This window comes from Crocodylus porosus, unplaced genomic scaffold (assembly GCF_001723895.1).
Source record: "Crocodylus porosus isolate Cpor-Errol unplaced genomic scaffold, CroPor_comp1, whole genome shotgun sequence".
Lineage (NCBI taxonomy): Eukaryota > Metazoa > Chordata > Crocodylia > Crocodylidae > Crocodylus > Crocodylus porosus.
In genome coordinates, this window is record NW_017728921.1 from 27935492 (window position 1) to 27959659 (window position 24168).

At 45.9% G+C, this 24168-nt stretch overlaps 1 protein-coding gene across 2 annotated transcripts in view; it reads right to left on the bottom strand.

The window, feature by feature from the left end:
* NOS1 (nitric oxide synthase 1) overlaps positions 1-24168 on the bottom strand; it is a 131913-nt gene that overhangs the window by 71908 nt on the left and 35837 nt on the right. For both annotated transcript variants that reach the window (XM_019539362.1, XM_019539363.1), the window contains exon 2: positions 766-2029. In XM_019539362.1, coding sequence (XP_019394907.1) covers positions 766-1496 — 731 coding nt within the window. In that variant the 5' untranslated portion in view covers positions 1497-2029. The remainder of the gene's footprint in view (positions 1-765; positions 2030-24168) is intronic.

Genomic DNA, 24168 nt, shown 5'->3' on the forward strand with positions numbered 1-24168 from the left:
TGGGGCTATAGCCCCCCCCAATTCATCTTAGGTCCCCTGCAGCCACCCCTCCCAGTGCTGCTGTCTGCCCACGGAGACACAGCTTGGCGCTCCCAGCCTGGCCCTCTGCCATCTGCATGGGTGCACGGGACAGCTGGGGAGCAAATCCCTGCAGATAAGTGTAATAGGGGCCGGGCAGGGAGAGAGACACGTGGCTCACATTGAGGAGGTGGGTATGGGGGAGGACTGCCTCTGTGTGATCGAGAGTGCTGGTGGGGAGGTGCTGTGAGAGGAAAGAGTGTGTGTGTGTGTCTGTCTGTACACCCATGTGCATCTGTGCATGCGTGTGTTCATGGCAGGGAGAGTGTTTGTGTCTGTGTCCATGTGCAGAGAGCAAGAGTAGAGTGCATGTGCCTGTGCCTGTGTGTACATTTGGTCATAACGGAGGGGAGGTGGGGAGCAGAGAGAAGAGGTGGGCATGTGCCCTCCCAGCCCAGCAGGGTCCATCCAGCCTCTCCCACCAGCACTAGGTAGGGAAGGGCCCCCCCCCCCCCCCGCAGTCCAGTTCTCATGGGGGCATGAGGTCTCTAATTCTGTGTTTGCTGTGTACACTTTAATCCACCTCTGCTTTCTAGCCCAGCCTTTGATGGAGTGTTACTTCCTCCTTCCATTTCCCTTCTCTTCCCATTCTCCCTTGCTCTAAATCTGACCCCATGAAACTCATTTGTCTCAAGTTACCAAAGCCAGCCCGTTGCACCAAATGTAAAAATTCATGGAGGGACCTACCAGTCCACCTGGATTTCTACGTCTCGTGTGTCTATCTTGGAGGGCGCCTCGCCATTGAGTTCCTTACTGCCGCTCTTCAGGAGGTCCAGGACTGGCTCTATTTCTTTCAGCAGTTCATTGTTTTCAACCCCACCATTCAGGCAAGGATTGGCACTGGCATCATCCTTTCCAGTCAAAGAGTCTTCACCTTTGGTGCTGGCAACCACACCATTGAGGTGCACAGGCTCTGTTTCTTGTCTGCTCTCTCTGGCCCAGGTTGAACTAATGGAGCCCATGGTGTGGTCTGTTCCTTGCTGCTGCTCTTTGCTGTGTATGCTTGGATTGGACAAGTCAACTGCCTTTGCACTTGGGCACAGGGGTCTAGTTACTCTAATGGTTTTTGGTGTTCCATCACCAGTAAAGGTGGTCTCCAGGTGAGTGGTGAAGCCCTCAGGGCCCCTCAAAATGAGAACCACATAGGTCTCAGAGGCTATGCTCCTCAGGATCTCCAGAGCACTCTCATAGTTCATGTCCACCAGGGGCCTGCCATTGACAGCCAGGATAATGTCCCCTGCCTGGATGAGGCCACTTTGCTCAGCTGCCCCTCCCCGGATTAGATCAGAGATGATCACAGGCGGCTTGCTGACACGCTCCTTCACCAGAAATCCAAGGCCCCCAACCTTGCGCTTGAACAGTCTCACTGAAATGACGTTGGGCTGTATCTGCTGCACACTGAATACATTTTCTTCCATTGTAGCCTTGGATCTTCTAGCCCAGGGCACAAGACCTTGAGACCAAACAAGAAGTAACTAGCCCACTGTGGCACAGAGATCAACAGTTGAGAATAGATCACTGTTTCTCTCTGCTTGTATTCTGGGCCAGGGAGGGGGCACTCTTTGCCTTTTGAACAATTTGCCTCGTAAACTTCTGTGGAGCATCAGTCATTACGCATCATTTCCAACTCTGTCTCCTGTAGCATAAGTTCATATATTTATTCATCCGTTCCTCACTCTTTTCTCTCTCTCTTATGTAATATAATGGAGCTAGAAGCCCAGGTAGCCTTCAATGGGAAAGCAAGAGCATGTCACAAACAGAAGGCTGGGCTGGAGGGAAGAGGCAGGGAACTAAGCATCTCTCAGCTGAACAGAAGCTCGGGGATAAACACTAGAGGGCCGATGTTGCAGCCGCCAACCATCTCTTGACCTTATGCTTTGGACTTGGTTCACTTCACAGACATCCCCACAGCTTAGTTTTTAGGTTTGGAATAGGCCTGGAGCTTCTTTATCTGTAAAGGAGAAGAAAGAGAAAAAAATGATGTTGCACAGAGCTCTGTACAGGCCCCATAAAGAGGTCTGCAAGTTGCAGACACTGAAATACATTAAATATGAAGCATGCCACACAGATATCATTCCCAAGAGTGTTTCAAAAGCAGGCTGTAGCCTGCAGTGGGGCTGATTCCATACTATTCATACTTCAGTTTATATATGGATGCTAAGCAAAATAGAGGAGAGTAACCCCAACTAACAGACATTTCTGTGACAGCGTTCTGACACTGCAGTACCCAACACTTGGTGCAAATTAGATTTATGGTCAAATCCTTAGCTGGCTCAGATTAGCATTGGTTCAATGAACTCAGTGGCACCATGTTGACTTACATAAGTTGATGCCCCACATTCTAAAAAGTATCTTCAAGAGCCAAAGTATCCCTGGCAGAGATGGCTGATTAGCGACCAGGAAGGGAGATAAATTCCACTAAGGGTAAGGGCATGTTCCCCATCCCCATCCCACCCCACATCTTGCTTTGTATCTGAATACCAAGTTGGAAAGGAAGTTTCAAAAGAAACGGTGAAAGTCATAAACAAAAATCAAATGATAAGGATCCACACTGGGTGGGAGCAGTTCTATACAGCTACCTCAAGTAACACCTTGCCCTAAACAGTCCCACAGAAGTCAGTGGAGCTACTTTAGAGCAAACCAGAGTTAGGGTGTTGTATCTTGTTCCTGATCCATTCCCTCCTGTGGCTGAGACAATTCAAACCCTGTAGAACAACTGCAAAAATAAACTGCTTCAACTTATGGTGAGTGGGCTTATGCAATATTCCTGTGTGCCCAGAGAAGCACTCTCTTGAACACATCTTGCTCTCCCACTACCCTTGAGAGCAGCCAAGAAGAGTTGTCCTTGGAGGGGCATGCCAGGCCTCAGCTAGAGCAGGTGGAAGAAGTACACTGGGGAGATCCCACCAGGTGCCAAGTAGAGATGCATGCAAATTATCTAGGTAATGTTTTCTAAAGCACCCGAAGTCCCACTGCCTGCAAGTGGGAATTAGGTTCTTAAGTACCAAAGTTTGTTTTGACAAAAGAATGGCAGTAGTTTAGTCACTTAGTGGCTTTAGAAAATGTTATCCCCCAGTGTCACATCCCAATCCATAGTTATTTTATTGCAACTAAAACCTGACTTTCAGAGGGACAATTTAGAGCAGGATCAACAGCCTAACATTTGGCCTGTTGTTCATGCTTCACTGAGTCTGCAGAATGGAGGAATTTATCATCTAAAGAAAATGGTCTCCTATCCCCCAGACTGTGCATGTTCTGAGCACTTGTATTCTGTACATGCCACATTCTCACTCAGCAGTTCTTCTTCCAAGCATATACGGAAAAGAGCAGGACACCAGCCAAACAGCAGCATGGTGGCTGGGTTCAGGCAACTTGTGCCCTTCTAACATGGAAAGCAGCTTTTGCAGTTGGAATTGCCTGCATGCTGCAGGCAGGGGCAGGATCCCTCACACTCTAGATAAAGAAGGTAAATTGCTCTATAACTATGGGGGAAATGAGCACAGCACAGGGAAAACTAGTGTCATGAGAGTGACACCACACTGAGGCATCCTGGAGAGAGCAGGGCCCCAGTACAGTGCTCAAGAGACCAGGTGTCCCTGGGAGCAGAGTCCCACTGCACCATGAACCAGAAGCGTTCCTGCATGGGAACAACACTGAGAGAAGGCAGCAAGCTCACCACTGGCCTTCCCTCAGTCCCCAAAATTCACTAAGTAGTGGATCAGGCACTCAGCACTGTCACTTTCTCCTCTTGCTATATAAAGGACACTGACCCAAGGCAAACTCTCTACAAGGCTGAGTAATTCGTAGTTCCACCCAGACAGATGAAAAGGCAGAATGAAAGCATTGGCCATGACAGCATCAAGGGCCTCCTTAGCAGAACTTACACTGCACAAGAGTGGCTTGTGGCTTTAAGTCCCCCTACTCTGCTGTGCAGCTCCAGTTCACACTACAGTGATGTGCAAAAGGTTAAAGCTGCGTGAATTTCACCACCCGACCAATGGGCAGGTTAGGGCAATTTCTCTGGTAGACACCCCATTTCCAAATGCTCCTAGAGTCAGACCCCAATCCAAAAGTTTCTCAAAACATTTCCAAAGAGCCAATATCTCACATTTCAAATGAGCCAACATGTACAACATATATATTTGGGGGGGAGGGAGAGAGGTTAATGGGGTGTTAATTTTTAGGGGAGATCCCCTCTCTGTCAGCTCTCCCTGGACATTTACCTTCCCACCCTCATTTCCAGCAACTGCATATGCTCAAGCTTTGTTTTTTCAAAGGTACCTAAAGGAATTAGGTGCCCAAATCCCACTGAAATCTAATAGAAGTTAGGCACCTATCTCCATTACTGGCAATGTCTTCTTCAAAAATCTCCATCTCAGCAATCCCAGCATGTATTTTAAGGATGGAATCTGGGTCTGCCAGGAATGCTGGCAAAGTGGTAGGTTGTTTGCAGAATGGTGGTAACTCCCTTTTTTACTGTGGAGGAAGCTAACAGGATAAGAAATCAATAGGTTCCCCTCTCCTTTTGCAGCCTACACCCCTACCGTGGTACTTCCCCAAGCACTGAGTTCATGCTGTGGTGACAGAAATACACACATACATACAAGTGTACAGCAACAAAGATTGCAGCCGAGGTGGAGGAATACTGGTTAAGGAAGAAATCTGTTATATTGCCTGCGCTTCTCTTCTGCTGTTGTAGTATCAAGCAGGCTCTACACACAAAGCACAGAACTGCAAAAGCACAAAGGAAAATAGCCAGACCAAGCTAAGGAAATAGGTTGGATAAACTAACAAGCAGCTGGAGTTCTCAGTAGTCCAGGGCAAAACTATTTCCATCCACTAGGGACCCTTGCTGGCATTTCACTGGGTTAAAAGCAACTTTTCTAGCTACACAGGATGCACTAAGCTGAAGTCTGTACTAGGCCTGTGCGAGTAGGCAAGTATTCATTCTGGCTTCAGGTCCAGCTGCTTCGGATGTCAGCAATCGGATTGGTTTGCTGATTTGATCCAGACAGAGCGGCTCCGAAGCTTTGGTGCTGCCTCAGAGATGTAGCCATAGGCTATAATGGGGGATCACTGAAATATCTATGACTTCGTTGTGTTCTCTCTGATTTGGGTGAAATGTGCAGAGGTGATAGTCTCTGTGGAGAGCATGAAGCTTGCCAAGTTTCAAGAAGATCAGTGCAGAGGTTTGGGGGAAACTGCACCCCAAATTCTGACTCTGTTATGTCTGTGTTATACCATAGGGAGGTGAAAACTGGAGGGTTGGTAGCCCCTGATGAGGCCATGAAGCCTGCCAAGTTTCAAGAAGATCAGCGCAGGGGTTTGGGGGAAACTGCATCTCAAGCTGCTGACAGACAAAACTCATGATGTAGGTGGGTGCTTGGGCGACTGCATCTGTCTTGCGGCACAGGGGCATAAAATCTAGTGCAGGCCTGGGTGCTGGGCCCTTGCAGGCCACAAGGCCTGCAAGCTGTGTGCATCTTGCTGGGGGAGTCTGGCTTCTGGGGCTCTGCACCTCAAGCTGCTGACAGGCAAAACTCATGATGTGGGTGGGTGACATTTTGTGTGTGTTAAGGTGTCCCCTTCAAGGCACTGGGGCCCCTGCACAACACAGAAGTGTGCCCCAGTGAGGCCTCCTCCTCCCCTACAGCCTCATGCCCAGTCTTCCACTTTATGTGACAACAGGTGAAATAACTTAGCTGGCTCAACACCAGTAGCATCAGCAGCAGCAGCAAAGGTACCCAAACGGCACTGGCACAGAGCCTTTCTTTTTATAAAGGAATTGACAGCAAGAAGTAAAGATGTTGTGTTGTGGTGTGTTGGACATATGATGTTACTCATGGTGAATGACGGCTTATCTTGTGTTTTTATGTCTATATGTGTATTATGAAAAAAAGGAGTACTCAAAAAAATTGTATCTTTGGAAGCTTTAGGATTGAAAACCCATTTGTCAGGCTGAGGAAGTACTTGCAGTTGGTCCCGGATAGAAGGAATAGTAAAGAAGTCAGAGGCTGGCCTGGCCCACAATGCAGGCAAGAAAGCCAGGCAGGGAAAATGGAAATGGAGGCATCACGGGGTGAGGGACAGGCTGGGGTGGGAGGTAGAGGGAGAAAGGGGGATGTAGCAGCACAGGTCAAAGTGCAGAGGTGCCTGGGGTGTCAGATGCAGGTGCAGGTCGCAGTGTACCAGAACTCCACTGTCTAATCTATATTGAGTTCATGAGTTTCTGTACCTACTACCTAGGAGGCTGATGAAATGCAGTTCATAGGCCCAGCTCTGAAAAGTGGTTTGTACATTCAAACAAGCACCTAATCTCATCACCAGAACTGAAGCCAACTTCTTATAGCTCAAAACACAGAATCTGCCAACTATCTCCAGTACCCCCACAAACTGCACACTAAAACCTATCAAAGACAACAAAACCCAACTACCTGTGGGTATTCCTCATGAAAAAAAAACACTCTGCCTCCAGTCTCTCAGGCCTGATCCTGAAAGGGAACAAATTACAATGCAAACCACTTTTCAGAAGTGGGCAACTGTGGCCAGATCCTGCCACATCTGGATGCAGCTTGCCCAGTAGGGCAAGGGGTCGCAGTCCAGTGGGTCCACATCCCCAGTGAGATAGGTAGCCACTGAAGCATCGGCGCTACCTGCCAGAGGCTGGGGTCTGGTACATTTGGACCCCAGCATTGAAGCCATGCCCATGGCCCACATTGGTAATGGCTGGCGTGGAGGAGACTGGCTGGTGCTGGCGCCAGTGCTGGAAGTGCTGGCACAGGAAAGTGAATTCCCCTCTTCCACATCCCCTCACCTCTGCACTTTGGCCTCCCTGACTTTGTTCACCAACACCTGCGTCCAGTAACCAAGGGTTTTGTGGCTGCCAGTGCACATGCTCCCCTTCACCCTTGGGTCGCACATGCTCGCTATCATGTGGACTGCACTGGACCACAAGGGATCCAGCCATCTCCTGATGCCCTCCTTCAGCCGCCTCACCAGTGCTTGCACATCTGGTGGCAGCGGGTTGCCCCAGCCAGGAACACTGATCCGCTGGAACTTCTCCATTTGGTTCTCCAGTTCCCTTACTAGGGGGATCACCTGGCTGAGGAGGGCATCACCAGCACTAAGGGTGTTGGTGGCCTCGAGGAAGGACCTGAGGACCACCATGACGTGGGAGATGGTACCCCCCTCAGCTTTGTTCAGGGGGCTGCTGATCCCAACCTCTCCAAGCAAGGCCACCTCACGGATGGCCTTCTGTTGCTCCACCAGCCTTTCGAGCATCAGGCATGTGGAGTTCCACCGAGTCTTCACATCCTCCATGATTTTGTGCTGCATGATGCTCAGCTCTGCCTGTTTCTCCCACAGCATCTTGCCCCCTTGATGCTGCAGTGGAAGTAGCCCGCTACTTTCCTGCATTTCAAAATCAGCTGGCTTGTAGCGGTACTGAGGGTGGTGCCATCACTGGAAGCCCTGTACCCCTCCAAGGCATCCCTCACTATTAGGTGCAGCCTATGTGCCACACAGTGGATGCCAACAAAGTTGGCATCACGGACAGCCTTCAGCATATTGGCCCTGTTGTTGGTGACCATGAACCCGTGGGTGAGCTTGGCCTGCCCAACAAGCCACCCCTGCACCATGCGGCTCATGGCCCCCATGATCTCCCTTGCCGTGTGGGACTCATGCAGCACCTCAGCTTTCAGTAGAGCGCACCAACGGCCTGACTGATTGCACCAGTGCCCTGTGCGGGAGAGGTAGGCGTGATCATCATCCTAAGCTGCTCCAGTTGTTGGAGGTGAAGTGCAATGCTACCTGAAGCCCTGCCTTGCGCAGCTCCTCCCTTCAAGTACTCCCTGAATACCTCATACAGGTAGGGCACCACCGCCCTGCTAAAGATGGTGCGTGTGTGCAGGCACTTTGTAAAATGGGGCCAGAAGTGCTACGAACTGCCTGAACCCTGGTCGCTCAGCTAGGGAGAAGGGCTGGCTATCCAGAGCAAGCATCTCCCCAATGCTCTGGGTGATTTTGCTCACCTTTGAACACCCCCCGCTTTTTGCCCACCTTTCCCCCACTGGTCCAGGGTGGCCTGCCTCAGCTTGGGGGGGAGGGGGGCTTTGGAGCAAGCAGGGGACTTTCCTTTCAGCACGCTCACACTAGTGCCAGGCTGAGCAGGAGAAGGGCAAGGGGATGCTGCCTCCTCATAGACACAGCAGCATCGCTGTGGTGGAAAAGTGTCTTGTGTCCTTGCCACAGCTTATGTGCTTTTGGCAGTGCTGGCATATGGCAAACCTGGGATCATCTGCCAGCTCAGAATGCTCCCACACTACACTGCTCCCCCACTTCTGGGTCGAGGGTGAGGATCCTGCCTTTTCCCACTCCTCAGCAGGCAGAGGCTCAACAGCAGGAGGAGCTGCTTCAGCTGAGCCACTTGTCTCCACCACCTCAGCCTCCTCTGAGGTGCTGCTTTCCAGAGGAGACCTGGGTCTAGGGGAAATTTGATGGGTGTGGAGCGCAAACTCTGATTCCCCCTCAGTCCCCAGAATTGCTTGAGCCAGCGCGCTCAGTGTCCCTGGTTCCAGCTCCAGCTCCTCCTCTGGCAGTGGGGGGCTCATTCTGAGAGATGAAATTGAGGTGGAGGAGGCAGTGATTCCACTGCTGGTGCCCACTCTCCACCGAGTAGAGGTGGTGCAGGGATGTCAGGTGCTCCCTGCTCCCACCTCCTGGCTTCCACTGGCAGCACCGATGTCATGGCTGCTCGGGAAGAGAATGCATCGGGGGGGGGGCTTGCAGCTCTAGCTCTCCCCCTGCCCCATCTCCCTCCCCTGCCAGAAGACCTGGCACCTGCCTTTCCAGCACACTTCATATTGATCTTTCCTGTGCTGCAAAACATGTGTGTGTGCGTGTCAATCCTTTTGTATTGCGTGTTTTATTCCCTCGGTTGCATGCGTGCACTGGCCTCTTCTTTGATTGTTTGCTTTAAAGTTATGTAAAAACTGTGTGCTGTCCGTCTGTCCATCTTTTTCTCCTATGACTATCTGATTTTTCTTTATATTCTGTGTCTGTCTGTGTGTGCAAGCAATCTGTGAGCTTCCCTGCACAGTGCTGGATCACACTGGCAGGGAAAACACAGCTTTCTTTTTTCAAAGTTTCAAAAAAGAAAAAAAAGAGAGCAAATATAAATTCAAAGAAATTAATTGAATAGTAATACTGATAGTAATTGAATAGAATAACTAAGCTAAGCAAAGCTAAATCCTACCCACTCCTTTCTAACACGAAAAAGGAGTGGGCAAATTCAACTGCTGAGTACAGCAAGCAAGCTGCAATGCATCAGTCTGAGAGTTCCTCTCTCACAGTTCCTGAGAGGAAATAAGCTGGAAAAAGACAGAGCAAGCCTCCAAACTTAGTCATCTCCCCAAACACGGGGCCCATGTGGGTGGGGTGGGGTGGGGAGCACTCTTTTCCTGTGAACAAGTCAGGCTGATTTCATAATATGCACAAGCCCTTAGTAATGATTTGTCTTCCTCGGTAGTCATTGGTGAACCCAGGGCAGAGGGGCTGAATCCCCCTTTAATTCCTGCTCCACCCAGAGTTCAAAAACAAATGCCTGGCAGTGGCAGCAGTATTTCTATCCAGGCAGCAACAAGGGAATCAGCTGAATCAATGGTTCACTATAATCAACCTTATTCCTTCTAAACTCTTCATTCCACAGATGTTAACAATTTTCTCTCCTTTTTTAATGATCTTGATGTTTCACTAATCAACCTCTCCTATCTTCTGTGATTCTGCTGTCTGTTAGCTGTTCCTGGTAATGCAGCTCGCATTTTATAGCCATGAAGACTGTTTTTAACTCTAGCTAAAAAGATTTAACTCAGGTGTGGAAATAACTTCCAGTGAAGCATTGCATATAATGTCAAGATGCTCAAGAAGGCTACATTTTGTTCTATGAATCTGCAAAAAAAAAAAAGAGGAGGAATATATTTAATTCTAATGATTACAGGATTAATAAAACAATAGCTTTCGATATTTTTTGCCAAGTGTGTTGCATTTTTATAGACAGCGTATGATACAGCAAATTAATGAATGTTCCAATAAAGTTATATTTGTTTTTGCTTGCATCATACACTGTGTAATATAGTGCTAGGCCTCTGGCATATTAGTAAAGTCTTTAGCTTCTTTTTAACTGAACAACTATAGAGATCATAAAATATATGATGAAGATGCACCACACCATCTGAATTCCCCTTTTTCAGAATCCTACATCTGGACATGTTGGTGGTAGGTGTGGAGATTAGCCAGAAACAAGTAAAATTCCACATCTTGTATATTGTGAACCAGAGATGTGACACGGGCTTCTCCTTTTGTGGCTCTGGGTACAGACAGGGAACTGGGGTAGATGTATGTGCAGCCCATCTAGGGCTCTCTCAAAAGCAAGAGGAAGAAACCAGGGACACAACTCCACAGAGGCAAGAGTTGTGAAGAGTATATTAAATTCTACGGCCATAATCACAGAGAGCAGCCACTGATGTTTAAAGATGAAGGAGTACCAGAGAGGTCTCAAGTTTTTGCAGAATCCTGGGTCACATTTGTTGGAGTGGGATCAGATGCCATCCTTTGTACATTCATGGATTCTGGGGTCACATATTCACAGGGACTAAGGTCACAGGCTGTGCCTGCAGTGATTTAGGGTTTATGTTGGACTCCCAGCTGCTCTGTTGATGCCAACATCATTTTATTTTCTATGTATGGAAAATACCTTTCAAGCCCAGCAGCTTCCAGGACCAATACTTGAATTACAGGTGCAAATATTCAGCCTCCCCAATCTCCCTTTGGCATCTCCATTCTGTAGCTTCACCAGTGCCTGTGGTTGGGAGATGGCATCAGTAGACTAGCCTGGTAGGGTGCTTCCCTTCCACAGTGCCACTAGACAGAACTACTGCAGAAGAATGTCAAATTGTGCAAAGGACCAGCAATACAGCAGTATCTGGGGGTCCTATGGTAGGACACAGGGGTAGTTTCTCTTTCACCTTTTCATCCTCTAACTTCATTTGTCCCTCTCTCTTCCCTTGCTTCCTGGCCAAAAGCAATTACGGTAACAGCTGGCTTGCCAACAGCAGTGAAATCCAAACTACATCCTCTCCTCTCAAGTGGCCCAAGATATTTGCAAAGGCAGCCTCAACAGGCAGGTCTAGCATCCTCACATTGCATAGCATCTTTTTTCTTAATCTCTCTTCTCCACTCCAAGCACGTGTCCAACCAAAGATGCCACCCACCTAATTCCTGGACCATCACAGCTACAATATTACTTTGAGCCTACCATACATGGGAGACATAGAAATTAGCCATTTACAATGGAAAATCCACAGCCTAAAGAAAAAAGTAGCCTGATGAAGAAAGCAGTGTTTTTGAAAGCTTGCCTGTGCAGCTAATCCAGTAAAAGATTCACTCACAGAACTTCTTGCCTCAGTTAGTTTTTATGCATTATGAACACTCTGAAAGGGGTATCAGCAGAAAGGGGGGTATGTGTAGAAAAGATGCACAATCAAATGTTGTGAGAGACTCTCCCTGCTCCTCTACTTAACAGCAATCTAAGCCAAGTATGGGCCTAATGAAAAGACATAAACCTTTATGTTTATAGACCCCTGCAGATTGGTGGTGACCAGAACCACATGAAAGGCCAGTTGAGAGAGAGGTTTCCATAACAATCTTGAGTCATTAATTTCTCTCTCTCCCTCACAAAGTGTCTCGTCACCATCTGCACGCATTTTGCAATAGGAAGGAGGCTTCTGGCTATTACTAGCAACAGAGGGATGGCAAATGCCTAGAGGAGGTCCATTGGCAATGGGATACATTTAAGAAGGATAAGAGACAGCTTCCACTCCCAGGAGCTAAACAGAGGCATTTCCTTTGCTTTGCCTGACCTAGCTGGGATGCCTAGCTATAGGAAAGGGAGTCTTGCCTGCCTTACAGCAGGAACAGTGAAAACAAATAAGCTCTGATTCTGGGGAAGGGGAATGTGTAACTTCCATAGATCCTTCCACAGGCAACATGCAGGGGGGACATGTGCCCCCCCCCCCCAAGATTGGCCACTGCTGCCGGCTTCTGCAGGTGGTCACTGCTCACCACCCCACTGTCGCCAGCTTCTGCGGGCAGTCACTACTTGCCACCCCTCCTCCCCCCAATGCCTGCTTCTGCTGGTGGTTGCCACTCACCACGCTGATGACACTACTGGCTTCTGCAGTTGGTCACCGCTGAACCAGCTGCTATCCGTCTACTCAGTGACAACAACAACAGTCCTACTTTGAGCCACTGCTCTGATGTATTTATTTCATAGTGGTGCTTGAGGTTATCCTCAAACTTGGCTCTGGTCATGGACTCCAGCCTGCTGCCCCGACCTCATTGGATTTTCACAGATTCACATCACCATTTCCAAGAGTGGAAGAGGAGTCCAGCCAATTATTTTGTCTACTGTGCAGGGCTAGCAAAAGTGATCCAAAATGCTTTCAACACATGGAAAATGAAGTCGTCATAATATCCAGTGAGGATCCAAACTACCGATTTGCTCACAATTCATTTTTCATTTACCAGCAGATATAAACAAGATTCTAAAATCTGTTTAAACATCATGTGAAAGCAGTTGTCAGGTTATTTGGAAAGGGGAATAACCCTGTTATTTGTCCTAATTTACACAGCGTAATCATGCTCCGCTTCTAAGCTCCTGTGGGTAGGGATGTCCTTTTGTTCTGCTTTTGCACAGTTTCTAAGTCTGGTTTCTGACTGGGTTTCTAGAAGTGCAGAGTCCCCACTGAGCCAAAAGAACCAGTCGGAGTGGGACACCTTTGTAAATATGAATATTTATTTGGGGTCATAATGTGACTTACTGGGTGTCACATTATTCTGAAGAGTGGACAGCAAGCTTTCACTGCCCATGAAATTCTTGTTTTGGGTGAAGAGGTGTCAGCCACTGCTATGTAAACATCCCCTGCCCTCATTGCAGAAAGCTATTTGAGAAACATGCCAGTATTTTGAGAGCATCATCATTTTACCCTTCAGGAAAGAAAGCAAGCTTAGAGGCTCTCCCTTCTCCCAACAGACCAATTTTCAGTGTTTTTCTACAGAACCAAGACACTTTATGGGGGGAAAAAGTATCAGTCTGATTCCTCTCAAACCCTTCCTGCTTTAAACATCTTGGTGCAGAGTTTAGGCAGGCCTGAGGATTGTGCTGACTTAGCACCCTGTAGCCCTGGAGGGGTCTCAAGCAGCCAGGGACAATTACCCACACAAACATGTCAGACTTGTCCTTAGTTTTCCCATTTTGGTACTTCCCTCACAGTCTATAGGCACCTTCGGCTGTATTCTGCTCTCACTCCCACTGGCTTTACAGGGAGGCAGCTTTGCTGCCCTCAGTAGAGAGGCTCATGGTTTACCCCAGCTGCAAGCAAGCACAGAAGCAAATCCTTCATGCCTTGTGACTCTCCTCTGGCCTCATCAGCGTGTTTCCTAATGGAGTAGCAGGTGTCATTACATGGGTGTGGGAGGCTAGAGAGAGAAGACTATGCCACCTACACAGTACTCAGGGAAAGAATGGCCAAGCTACCAACTAGGAATCCACTTGTCAACACACAGCCATTATAAATATTTTCCTAGACACCCAAGAGCCCATTAGAGCCCATCACATGTCAATTAGCTGATGCATTTTTGCAGGGAGAAGTCAGAGTTTGGAATAGGAAACCCTGATCTCCAAGAGTAAGAGATAACAAACAGCTCCCGAAGCTGCAGGCAGCACAGATCACTTCGTGCATTAGCTACAGTTCTGCAATCACAATATCCCTCCAATTCAGAGTATTTCCTAGCACATATAATTTTCTTCAGAGAAATCATTCTAATCTATTTTTAATTTCACACATACCCATACAATCACGTAGCTACAATAAGAAATGAGTTTGTGGAATATACCAAGGAGTCAGGCTGTGGGGGGCATATTCATGGAAAAGAGACCCCTTTCCCCCCCCCACCACACACCATGAACAGTCTTCTAGCACCACTAGGAGATCCTGTGCTATTGAAGAGATGATGGTTCAGGTCCCATGACTGGTTTCAGTTTTAGGCATATGAAATTCCCTCTCCAGCTTTGCTGGGTTTTTAGTTGTAGCTGTGTTGGCCTAAGGACAGACAGGCAAGATTCTTTGAGTGGATATGATATCTTGGTTGGTCTAATAAAAGATACCACATTCACTCAAAGAACAGTTCCTCTCCAGTTTTGCAATTTCAAGAGAGGGCAAGTAGCATCAACCACAATGAGATCTTGTGAGACACCAATACTTTCCTATTATGGCCTCTGATCGGTTCATTTTGTGTGGACATGAGATGTGCACAAGCTGCTATTGGTTCTCAGTCACTGAGCTAGACAAGGAAGTTGCACAGGTAAAACTGAAAGGAGGAAATGGCCCAGTGTTATTTGGACACCATGACATTTTCATGACTGGAGAGGGATGGGGGGGCAGCAACATTTAAATACCATATTTTTGCAAATACAACATGCATCATTTTCTAAAATCCAGCTGCTAGAAGTCAGGGTGTTCATTTTAATTGAAGAAGTATGGTAACAACAGTTTCTGCCCCTTAAGCCTCAAGCAGTGAAAGAGAAACTACCTGTGTCCTACCACAGGACCCCCAGATGCTGCTGCATTGCTGCTCCTTGGCACAGTTTGACATTCTTCTGCAGTAGTTCTGTGTAATGACACTGTTGCTGTGTAGTGGCAGCAGTTGCTAGAGGAAAGCAAAAGTAAAGCTACAGATACTTTAGGAAGGGCTCTCTAGCTGCCAGTCCTCTTCCTTCTTCCCACAGCCCTCCCCCAACCCATTCCAATTGAGGATCTCAAGGAAAGATTTTTTTTGAAAGGCAGAATGAAGAAAAAAAAGTGCATATTTTATTCAGGAGCAACCTGTATGCAAAAAAAAAAAAAAAATCTTACATGCCACCTAAATTTAAGAAAGGTCTTTTGGGGGAGAATGTGTTTCAGACAGAGAATGAAGTTGGTAGAAAGAATACCAGCACATAGTATAAGGAGCTGGCAGATGGCCTTTGAGCAATCTTTCTGGGCAAAGACAGCTTTCATGAGCATTTGCCAGTGGATCTGACCGACTGACTGTGATGTTGGACAGCTCACATGACTTCTATCCCTTAGCTTCTCCTGCGGTAAGTTGCTGTACTTTCCTGTATAATTGTGAGGTCTCACAGATCCTTGTAAAGTACTTTGAGACTGTAAAAGGGACTGAGATAGAAAGGAGACTGCAGACAAGGGAGGCATTACAGAGGGCAGACCTATTAATATTATACCCATGGAGAATCCTCAGTAGGAAGCTCTGCCTAAAGAACAAGCAGGGTTTCCACAGCACCAGATCCCATGACTTCCCAGGACTTCTTCAGATCTCTCTTCTATCAGCTGAGGACAACAAACTTTGGATCAAAGTCAACTCATCCCACTCAACACAAAGCATTAAAAGGAGGCAGTTAAGTCTTAATGTACAGGGCAAAAATGTGCTGGAACAGTTTAATTTTTTTTTAAAGAATTATTACTGCAAATAAAAAAATGATATAATCTGCAATTTTTTAAATCCAAGAGCTGTGGCTCAAATAAACAGTTAACATACTAGTAAAGCTATTGGAGGCCAAATCCTTTCCAGGATACTACTCACCTAATTGAGATGAGCAGGATTTTTTTTCCTGAATGCAGCATGTATGCTGCTTTGATCAATGATTTCTTTGGTTCCATATGAAAGCAACTAGTTTCAACAGGGAGCTAGACCAGTATTTCCTGACCTTTTCCAGCCCAGAGCACTTACATTAATATTTTTTCTCCGTGGCACACCTGTTAAGGCATTCCCCATCCTCATACCTATTGTAGCTCATCGCCATGACAAAATTTCACGGCACCCCTCTTCATTTCCGACAGCACACTGGTTGGGAAACACTGAGCTAGACTGTACCTTCAGATTGTAGTCTCTGCTGTCCCCCATATTGTGAGTAACTGAGGGAAAGTCATTGAGTCTTTTTGTGCCTTTCCACCTGTAAAATGGACTGATGGGCATTTTGCTGCCCCACAGGTGCTGTAGTGATCAGAACACAGAGTCATGATATTATGATACTGGGAGCTGGAGACATGCCCAATGGCAACACCTGCACACAAACTGCAGACTCTCACAAAAAAAAAATACTGCTCTTCACTAGCATGACTGTAAACTATACTGCAAAAGACAAGACTGGCAACACACACACTTGCACCTTTATCCCCTCACCCCTGCACCCTATAGGGTTTGAATCAGATGGCACTGCTGTGGTTTCTGTACAGGGGGGTTTTGTGATCTGCTGGTGAGCAGACTGCTCTTTCTTCAGCAAAGAATAATGTCCTCAATAGCACAATTTGGCCTCATGTAAGAGTTAAATGTGAGGGAGGCAAAAGAATCAAACAGCTTTGAGGTCCTTTGTTTAAGAAATAGCAAATCCCTTGAAAACAGAAAAGCGTTTAGAGCTGCCAAGTAAAATTTCAACTAATAAACTCTACCGCACATAGTAAATTGGCTGATTGTATTTAAAAGTAAGGCAGAAGGCAAATCACTCCTGTATGGTCACATGCAACCCCCCACACACCCCCGTCATAATCTTGAGCTTGCTCTACGGTAGCATACAACAGGCCCCTGCCCCCAGCATTGGTACTCACTTTACCCTTGCCCTCAAAAATCAGCAGAGTTCCACGCCCCTCCACCCCTCAGTCTCACTTACTTCAATAGCTTATAATTTTTTTTTTTTATGTGCCAGCTTTAAATGAACAGTATTGTCTCATTTAATTAGTTTTTGTGGGATTTATGTTGTTAGACAAAGAGCCCCAGGGCTGATGGATTTATGCTGGTTTAATTTTTACAACCCAGGGAGCTTCAAGTGAATCTGATGAAGAGCAATGGATTGCAACATATGCAGTTACTGGAAACCTGTATGTTTGTGCATCTGAAAATGGAATGCTGAAATGATTCACTGACAGGCATCCACACTCATGCCAACAACTCTGCTTTGCTTCAAAATAAAGGCAGTCGTACCTGCACAGCACCCAGTCCCTTTTACTTCCATGAATATATTTTTGCAACCCCAACAATTCATCTATTACAGCCTTGCAAAAGTTCACTCAGGGCAGGGTAAGTAATTAGTTTTTCACAGGAAAACAAAATATTGTGTTTTATTCCCCACCTATCCTTGATCAACACTGTTAAAGGTCATGTAAGTAGGCATTTGGACTAGACTGGTAAGCTTTACAAACAGTTTGGTAAGATGAACTTTATTTACGGATAAGTTAACAGGGCCAGCCTTACAGACTATGAAGTGCAGAGGAAAAGTCAGAAGGGCTCCCTTTAACACTGCATAATGCAAAGGTTGTTACTGCTATGAAGAAATACCCACAAATACCCATTTTAACCAGTTCACTAAGTATGAAAAACATTCCAATGTGCATCCATGTCAGAGCTGGAAAAACGAATTTTGCATTGTGTGCGGCCACACCCAAAGCCTTGCTCCGCAAATTAAACAGACTATTTTACCACTGCCAACACTATGCATATTAATACCATGCTGCTGCATGCCTCTTAATATCAGGGATCAGTTCAGTATTTGGTTTGGCCATTGGCATTTTCTTGGTGTATCATAACACTTTCATTGCTGGACTTCCACCACACAAAATAAGAAAACCACTCGACTACCAGGTCCAAGTACTGCCATCCTTACTCAGGGATAGCTCCCATAGATTTTGATGGAGGGATTTAAACCTAACATCTTGCCTGCTCCTCCAGAAGTGTTTGGGACCCTCTGATAGCCTAACTTGGGTCATCCTACTGCACATGGCAGATGGGAAAAAAGAAAAAGAGCATTTATATTATGGAAGTACAGCACTGAGATCTGAGGGGATTTCCTGTGCCACTGGGTCGCCATGGGCACTAAACTGTCTACTGCCATGGAAACATTTGGCTCCTTCATCTCCTTAGAACGGAGAGAAAGGAGGGAGAAGTTACAGAGTTCTTCTCCAGCCAGTGAATGTATCTGCCTTTGTGGACTAGCTGTATTGTCAACCAGAGCCCCAGGATGGATGGGAAATATTAATTATACCTTTTACCCCAATAGAGAAATTGGGGTTCAACCCAGATACTTTGCGAGAGAGACCCTCTGTACCTGTCAGCACAGCTGGTGTACTCATTGTGTATGCATCTCAAATGCCCATCACCAAGCAAACAGCTAATAAAACTGGTGCCTACTTTCCAACATAAATAAATCTGCGTTCATTTCCTAAGAAAATACATTAGCCTCTAATCAGTGCTTTGTTTTAAAAAATTAAAGCAATATGCTTTTCCAGAAGCCAGCACACCTCAGCTCATTCAAGTGGCACAGTTGTACATATTCAGTGTGAACTAATGTACATTTATGTAATTACTGTGACATGGTGTGTGTGTGTGTGTGTGTATATATATATATATGAATCATCATCATTCAGTACATTTCCTGACAAAGCAACATCTAACCCAGTAAACCTGCTGGCAAAAACAGCTGGCTGTATATCATCTGCACAGTGTTCCTACACATTCCCAATACAGTTGGTGGCAATGTCCACCACCTAAGTACCCTATCTGCAACAGAAGCAGCATAGGTCCCCATACATAGACTTCACTTGTAGTAAAGTGAAATTTTCTCCCTTCCCCCCACCCTAGTATAAACTACAGTCATCTAAGCAGATTGAGGTGAATAAATTTTAATGTTGCCAAGACAACTATGTTGATAAATTTCCTTTTCTTAGATGATAGAAACAGTTCTTTAGAGTTTAAGGGCTGAACACATTTCAGTAACACGATCGCCATTCCCAGTTCACTGTTTCATACCAATTTTTTTTTTTGGCAACCAAGACGCAGTATTGAAACAGCTTTGACAAAACTGTCAATACTATCCTAGCCCCAACCTGAATTAGTGTTATTAGGTCTGAGTCCATCTGTAGAACATAAATTTCATTGATAGCAATTTTCCAAATGGAATCAAATTATATTGGAGGCTCCAATTTGACAAATGGCTTTATGTTGATATGACAACAGTTTGTCTAAAACTACAACATAGATAGATAGATAGAAAACAAATAAGAAAATGACATTTGATATATGGCTTTGAAATCCAATCATGGCATGAGAAAGGAAGCATGTTTCTATTTAAAAAGTATAAAATTTCCAGCAAATTGGCTCAGACTTTAATAGCTCCAATGTAACCAGAAGCGATAAAAATCAATGGCAGAAATCTTTGCTTAAGATGTTCCAGGGATAGAACTTCAGACTAATTTCAGAAAGGCCTGGAATTCTTTTTTTTCCATTTGCTCTACTGCTGACTCTCAAAAATCTTTCTAGCTCACTGTTAAATGTTCCTAATATAACAAGCTTGGGAGATAGGCAGCCCAATTAAGACACAAAATGGTAATAAACCTCATTGTCGCAGACTTTCATAAAGAATGACTCACATCACTATTTAAAATCCTCATAGAAATATCAAACTTCTTGGGGCATAAGCACTGGTTTCTTGGTTTGAAACACCGCCATTTGTCAAGAGAGTGGTACTAAGAACCTGTGCCCAGCTCCTTATGGAAAGCATTCCAGGCAGAGGAAATTCCCCCAAAATTCCACAGCCTATCTATTTCCACCTACCACTATTTCTATCAATCATTAAGGACATTAGCAAAACAGGGGTTCATACACACGATTTCCTCACACCTTCATTTATGCCAGAATATGGCTGGTATACGGTGCTGTCATTCAGATCTGGTTGCCTATATGCACTGGAATACATGATTATAAAACACACAGAGCAAAACAATTTAAGCCCTGAACCTGCAATTCTGTTCTTACCTTGGGGTTTTAGACTGCCACCCCTCATGGGAGCATCTGAGATCCTTCAATGCAAAAATCAATAGCAGCATTACAGTCCTGTGGGGCATTTCTGGCTCCTCTGTCTTTTTTGCGGCTGTAGCTCTACATTGGGAAGAGTTTGGATTTGGAAGGTTGGGTGTTTAGATTCTCTCTTTTATTGAGAGGGGTTGAAAAAGGGGTTTCAGTGCCGTGAGTATTATTCTTGTGGTAAAAAGATTTCTTGCTTGCACCAAGCAGACCATACTCAATGAGTAGTCCTAATGATTTTAGAGAACTAATCACCAGTGCCAAGGGCCAGATCCTACAGTAGCTGAAGTATGAAAAACCATTCCTACCAACTGTTGGATGCAACAAGCAGGACTGAGGCTTAGGAAACTTACTGTTCAACATGAGCAAGAGTGGCAGAATTATCTGTTCCTGCTGCTGCTTCTCCTCACCCTAATGCAAGAATCCTCCTTTTGCAAGATCAGTTTGGTTGATGCTGATGTGTGTAATATTGCAGAGGCAGGGAGTCCAGAGCAGCAGTAGCTACATTATTACATCTGGGACAGATCCTGTCCTGACAATCTGCTCCTGGTGGGTGGCCACAAGAAGCGAGTAACAGAGGAATCAAGAATCCTGGACTCTAACCTCAGCTGCGCTCTGTATCCCTGGACAGAAATCACTTAAGTACAAATTTTCAAGCACATACCTATTTGGATCCCGCAGTTTTGAGACATTTGATTTGGGAGAGAAATACTATCAAAGTCCACTCTTAGAATACTCTAAGCATGTACAACTCCATTCAAAGGCAGTGAGTATATGTCTATGAAGTGGGGTTAAAATTTCCCTCCCTCTCACGGGAGTATTAAAGCAAACTTTATAAACATTTAAGTAGGTACTGAGTTCTTAAAAGAAAAGGGACTGCAAAAAGGAAAGTTATCATCATAAACACACTCAGTCTTGTTATATATTCAGACAGTCAAACACTTCATGTCTAATCTGTTGGTATATAAACTGGGCTCATACAAATCCCTGCCTCTGTTAACATCTAGTCACAGGCACAGATTCAGAATATTTATACATTCTTATATTGGCACTTAGCCCTGCTTGCTTTTCAGCTCCTGTGTTACATTTAACCAGGTGTATTAGTATAGAAGTGTATTTTGCCCAGGTACAGTACATCTCATACTATCAAAGTCATTTACAACCAGCTAGTGGGAGCAAGTTTTACCCACAGAGATCTAGCAAAGACACTGGCTTATGAATCTTTCTTTTAAGGACATAACAACAAGTTTATTTCTGGATATCCATGAGTGATCAAATCTCACACATCAGTTTGATTTAATGCATGGATACAACAAACTTGGCATGACTAGAACAGCAGCAGTATGTTTTCAGTACGCATCTAGTCTCCAAGTGACTGGTTATTCTCCTTCTGTCTAGAGGTATTTCTTATGAGAAAGATATTGGTATCAACAAGGATTGGACAGCATTCTTTATATTTGGGAAAGGTAAATGCTAATCTATGCAAGCTGAGTTCATGTGACTTATCCGATACTATATATAGGTGTTTTCAGTCACTGATTTAGACATTTTTGGCAGATTTCCTAAGCCTTTATTCAGATCTACTACTGGCCTGAAATGAAATTTTTGAAATACATCAGCAATGAGGAACAAAACCGTATAGGGCCAGAACCTTCCCTGGGGTAAGTTGGCATAGCTCCATTGGCTTCAGGAGAGCTGTGCAGGTAAGGATCTGGCCTGCAGCCACTTTGCCTTAGTATTTCAGTCTAAGATGACATCTACTGTCTGTGGTCAAATAAGATGCATTATCAATTGAGTTAAATGGGAAAGATTTGTCAAGCTCTTGGGGACTCCTCACTCTCATCCTGATCATTTTGGACCTGTGCTGGTCCCCCCGATATGCGCATAGTTGTGTAGATTTGGGTTGCCTTCTGTCCCCTTATATAGTGTGTGGGGCAAGGGTGGAAGGAACAGTCATCGTATACATGAAGTCAGTGTATGCAAACCCTTATATACAGCTTAACAAAAGAAACCCCCCCCCCCACACACTACACATGTCTCTCTGTTCGTGATATGCTTTAAAATGTACCTGATGATCCAAATAAAGAGATGTAGGGAGATGTATTTGACTCATTTATAAAAATAAACTCACTGAAATCGACTTTTAAGATTATGTAGCAAACCTAAGAGATTGCGCATTTGTATTTTGCCCTAATTCTCAGACTCATGTCCCCATACACCTCTTTATGAGTTGGCAATGCTTGTATGCTATGACTAAACACAAAAAATAAACTTTTTGGGCAGGAATTTTTCAAAGCACAAGTAGAATTAGGGCTAAGGGAAACATAAGCATCTCACTGACTGTTCTTTTCCAAGTCTCCTCCTTTATCTTCTGTTAATCTGTACAACACCACCTATTCTTATGCTTACAGCCTTATTCTGCCCCCACTAAAAATCATGGAGCACCTTTCCACTGACTTTAGTGGGAGGTGGACCAGCCCCTCAAGAATTCAACTGATAATGATCAAGTTCCCCGACAGTATTTCTTCCTGGCAATCACAATTTGAAGGTACAGGAAGAAAATAAACATACATAGCTAATTGGTCAAAGCTTGCAGTGACATGCAGTGTTTCAGGTGGCAAAAATCCACTTTATGCCACTGACAGGGATGGAGCTAAACTGTTCCTCAGCCACCACCTGAAGATATGACCCTGACACACTAGCTACACCCTAAGCAACCAGGTAAAGCAGCTCGCTACTTTCTGGCTGTTTCCAAAAAGTAAAAGTGCAGTGTTTTCCCTGACTAGCTGGAGGTACATAATGTGTAGCCACTAAATGGAACTGCACTGAGTCACGCTATATGTGGGAAAAGCTGTTTACATCTCATTGATTCTGGCGATAACGAACTTCCTCTCTCTATTTCAAGTTTTGAGGTTGATTTTTCCAATTTCCCTGAGCCAACATAAACAACAAAAAAAAAAAGTTGACTTCTCAGTTTCTTTGACCATAAACATCATTTAAACCCCCGTTTCTAGCCAGCTGGGGAAAGCAAGAGAAGCTGGCATCAAATCTAGGAAGAAAATCCTGAGAATTGTTTGATCTTATCTGCAGGGCTCAATGCCCGCAAATCACTGCATGGGGGAAGAAGCTTTTCCAAAATCTGAACCCATGTCTGCAGCCAAAATTTGCTTCTTTGATGGGCAGAACCCATCCCCCACATTTTTAGTTCACAGTCTTGAGCCTTAGGGGCACATCCACAGGCTGCTTCCAAATCCTGTGTCAGGAATGAGAGAGGTCCCCAATCTGGGCTGAAACAGTCCAGGCAAAGACAACCCAGGGAGTTCTTTGTGGGGAGAAAAGGGACACGGAGCCATTCTGGACGTGGCACAGAGCCTGAGATGTCTGTACCAGTTTGGGGAAACTGTGCTGCCTGAAGGGCACAGAGGAAGAATCTGATCATTGGGTGTAGAACTGGACTGAATGAAGTGTATCAATGCAAGGAGCTGATGGCTCCAGAGATGGAGTTGGCTCTTCTCTAAACATTTGGGAACAGGAATGAAGCGTGGAGGAATGGAAAAGAATAACCCATAAAAGCCAGAGCACAGCACAGCCCCTCTTCCTGACAATCCTGTGGGCTAACCCCACAGAGGAAGTGGAAAGTAGAGAAGGGGAAAGAGAGTGACCTAGCTGTTCAGCCTTACAAAAACCTGCTCCGGATCACTTAAGGGGACAGGAGAAACGGGTTCGGCAACAGTTAGCCATGGCTTCCCACTGTCCCAGGGACTGAGAAAGGGCTAGGGGTGCACTAGGCACGTGGGCGCTGCCTAGAGGGAGTCACCTGCAGAGCCAGTGCGGAGCTCAAGGCTTCCCCTGTCACAGAAGTGGCTGCGGGAGCACCTGCCTGTGCGCCCCGGGGAAGGGCTACATACAGGCGCTTCAGTGGGTCCTCCTGGGACCTTCTCTCCCCTGCCGGGCCCGTGGCTGCCCTCTCAGCCCTGCCTTCTCCTCCTCTGCCTCACGGGCCTGCGCCCCGGCCGCAGCTCGCCGCTTCGCGGGGCCCCTGTTGGCAGGGCGGGGACAGGGAGCGCGCGGAGCTTTCAGCACCGCGGACAGGGCCCGGGAGCGGCCGCGGCCCCCCGCAACCGCCGA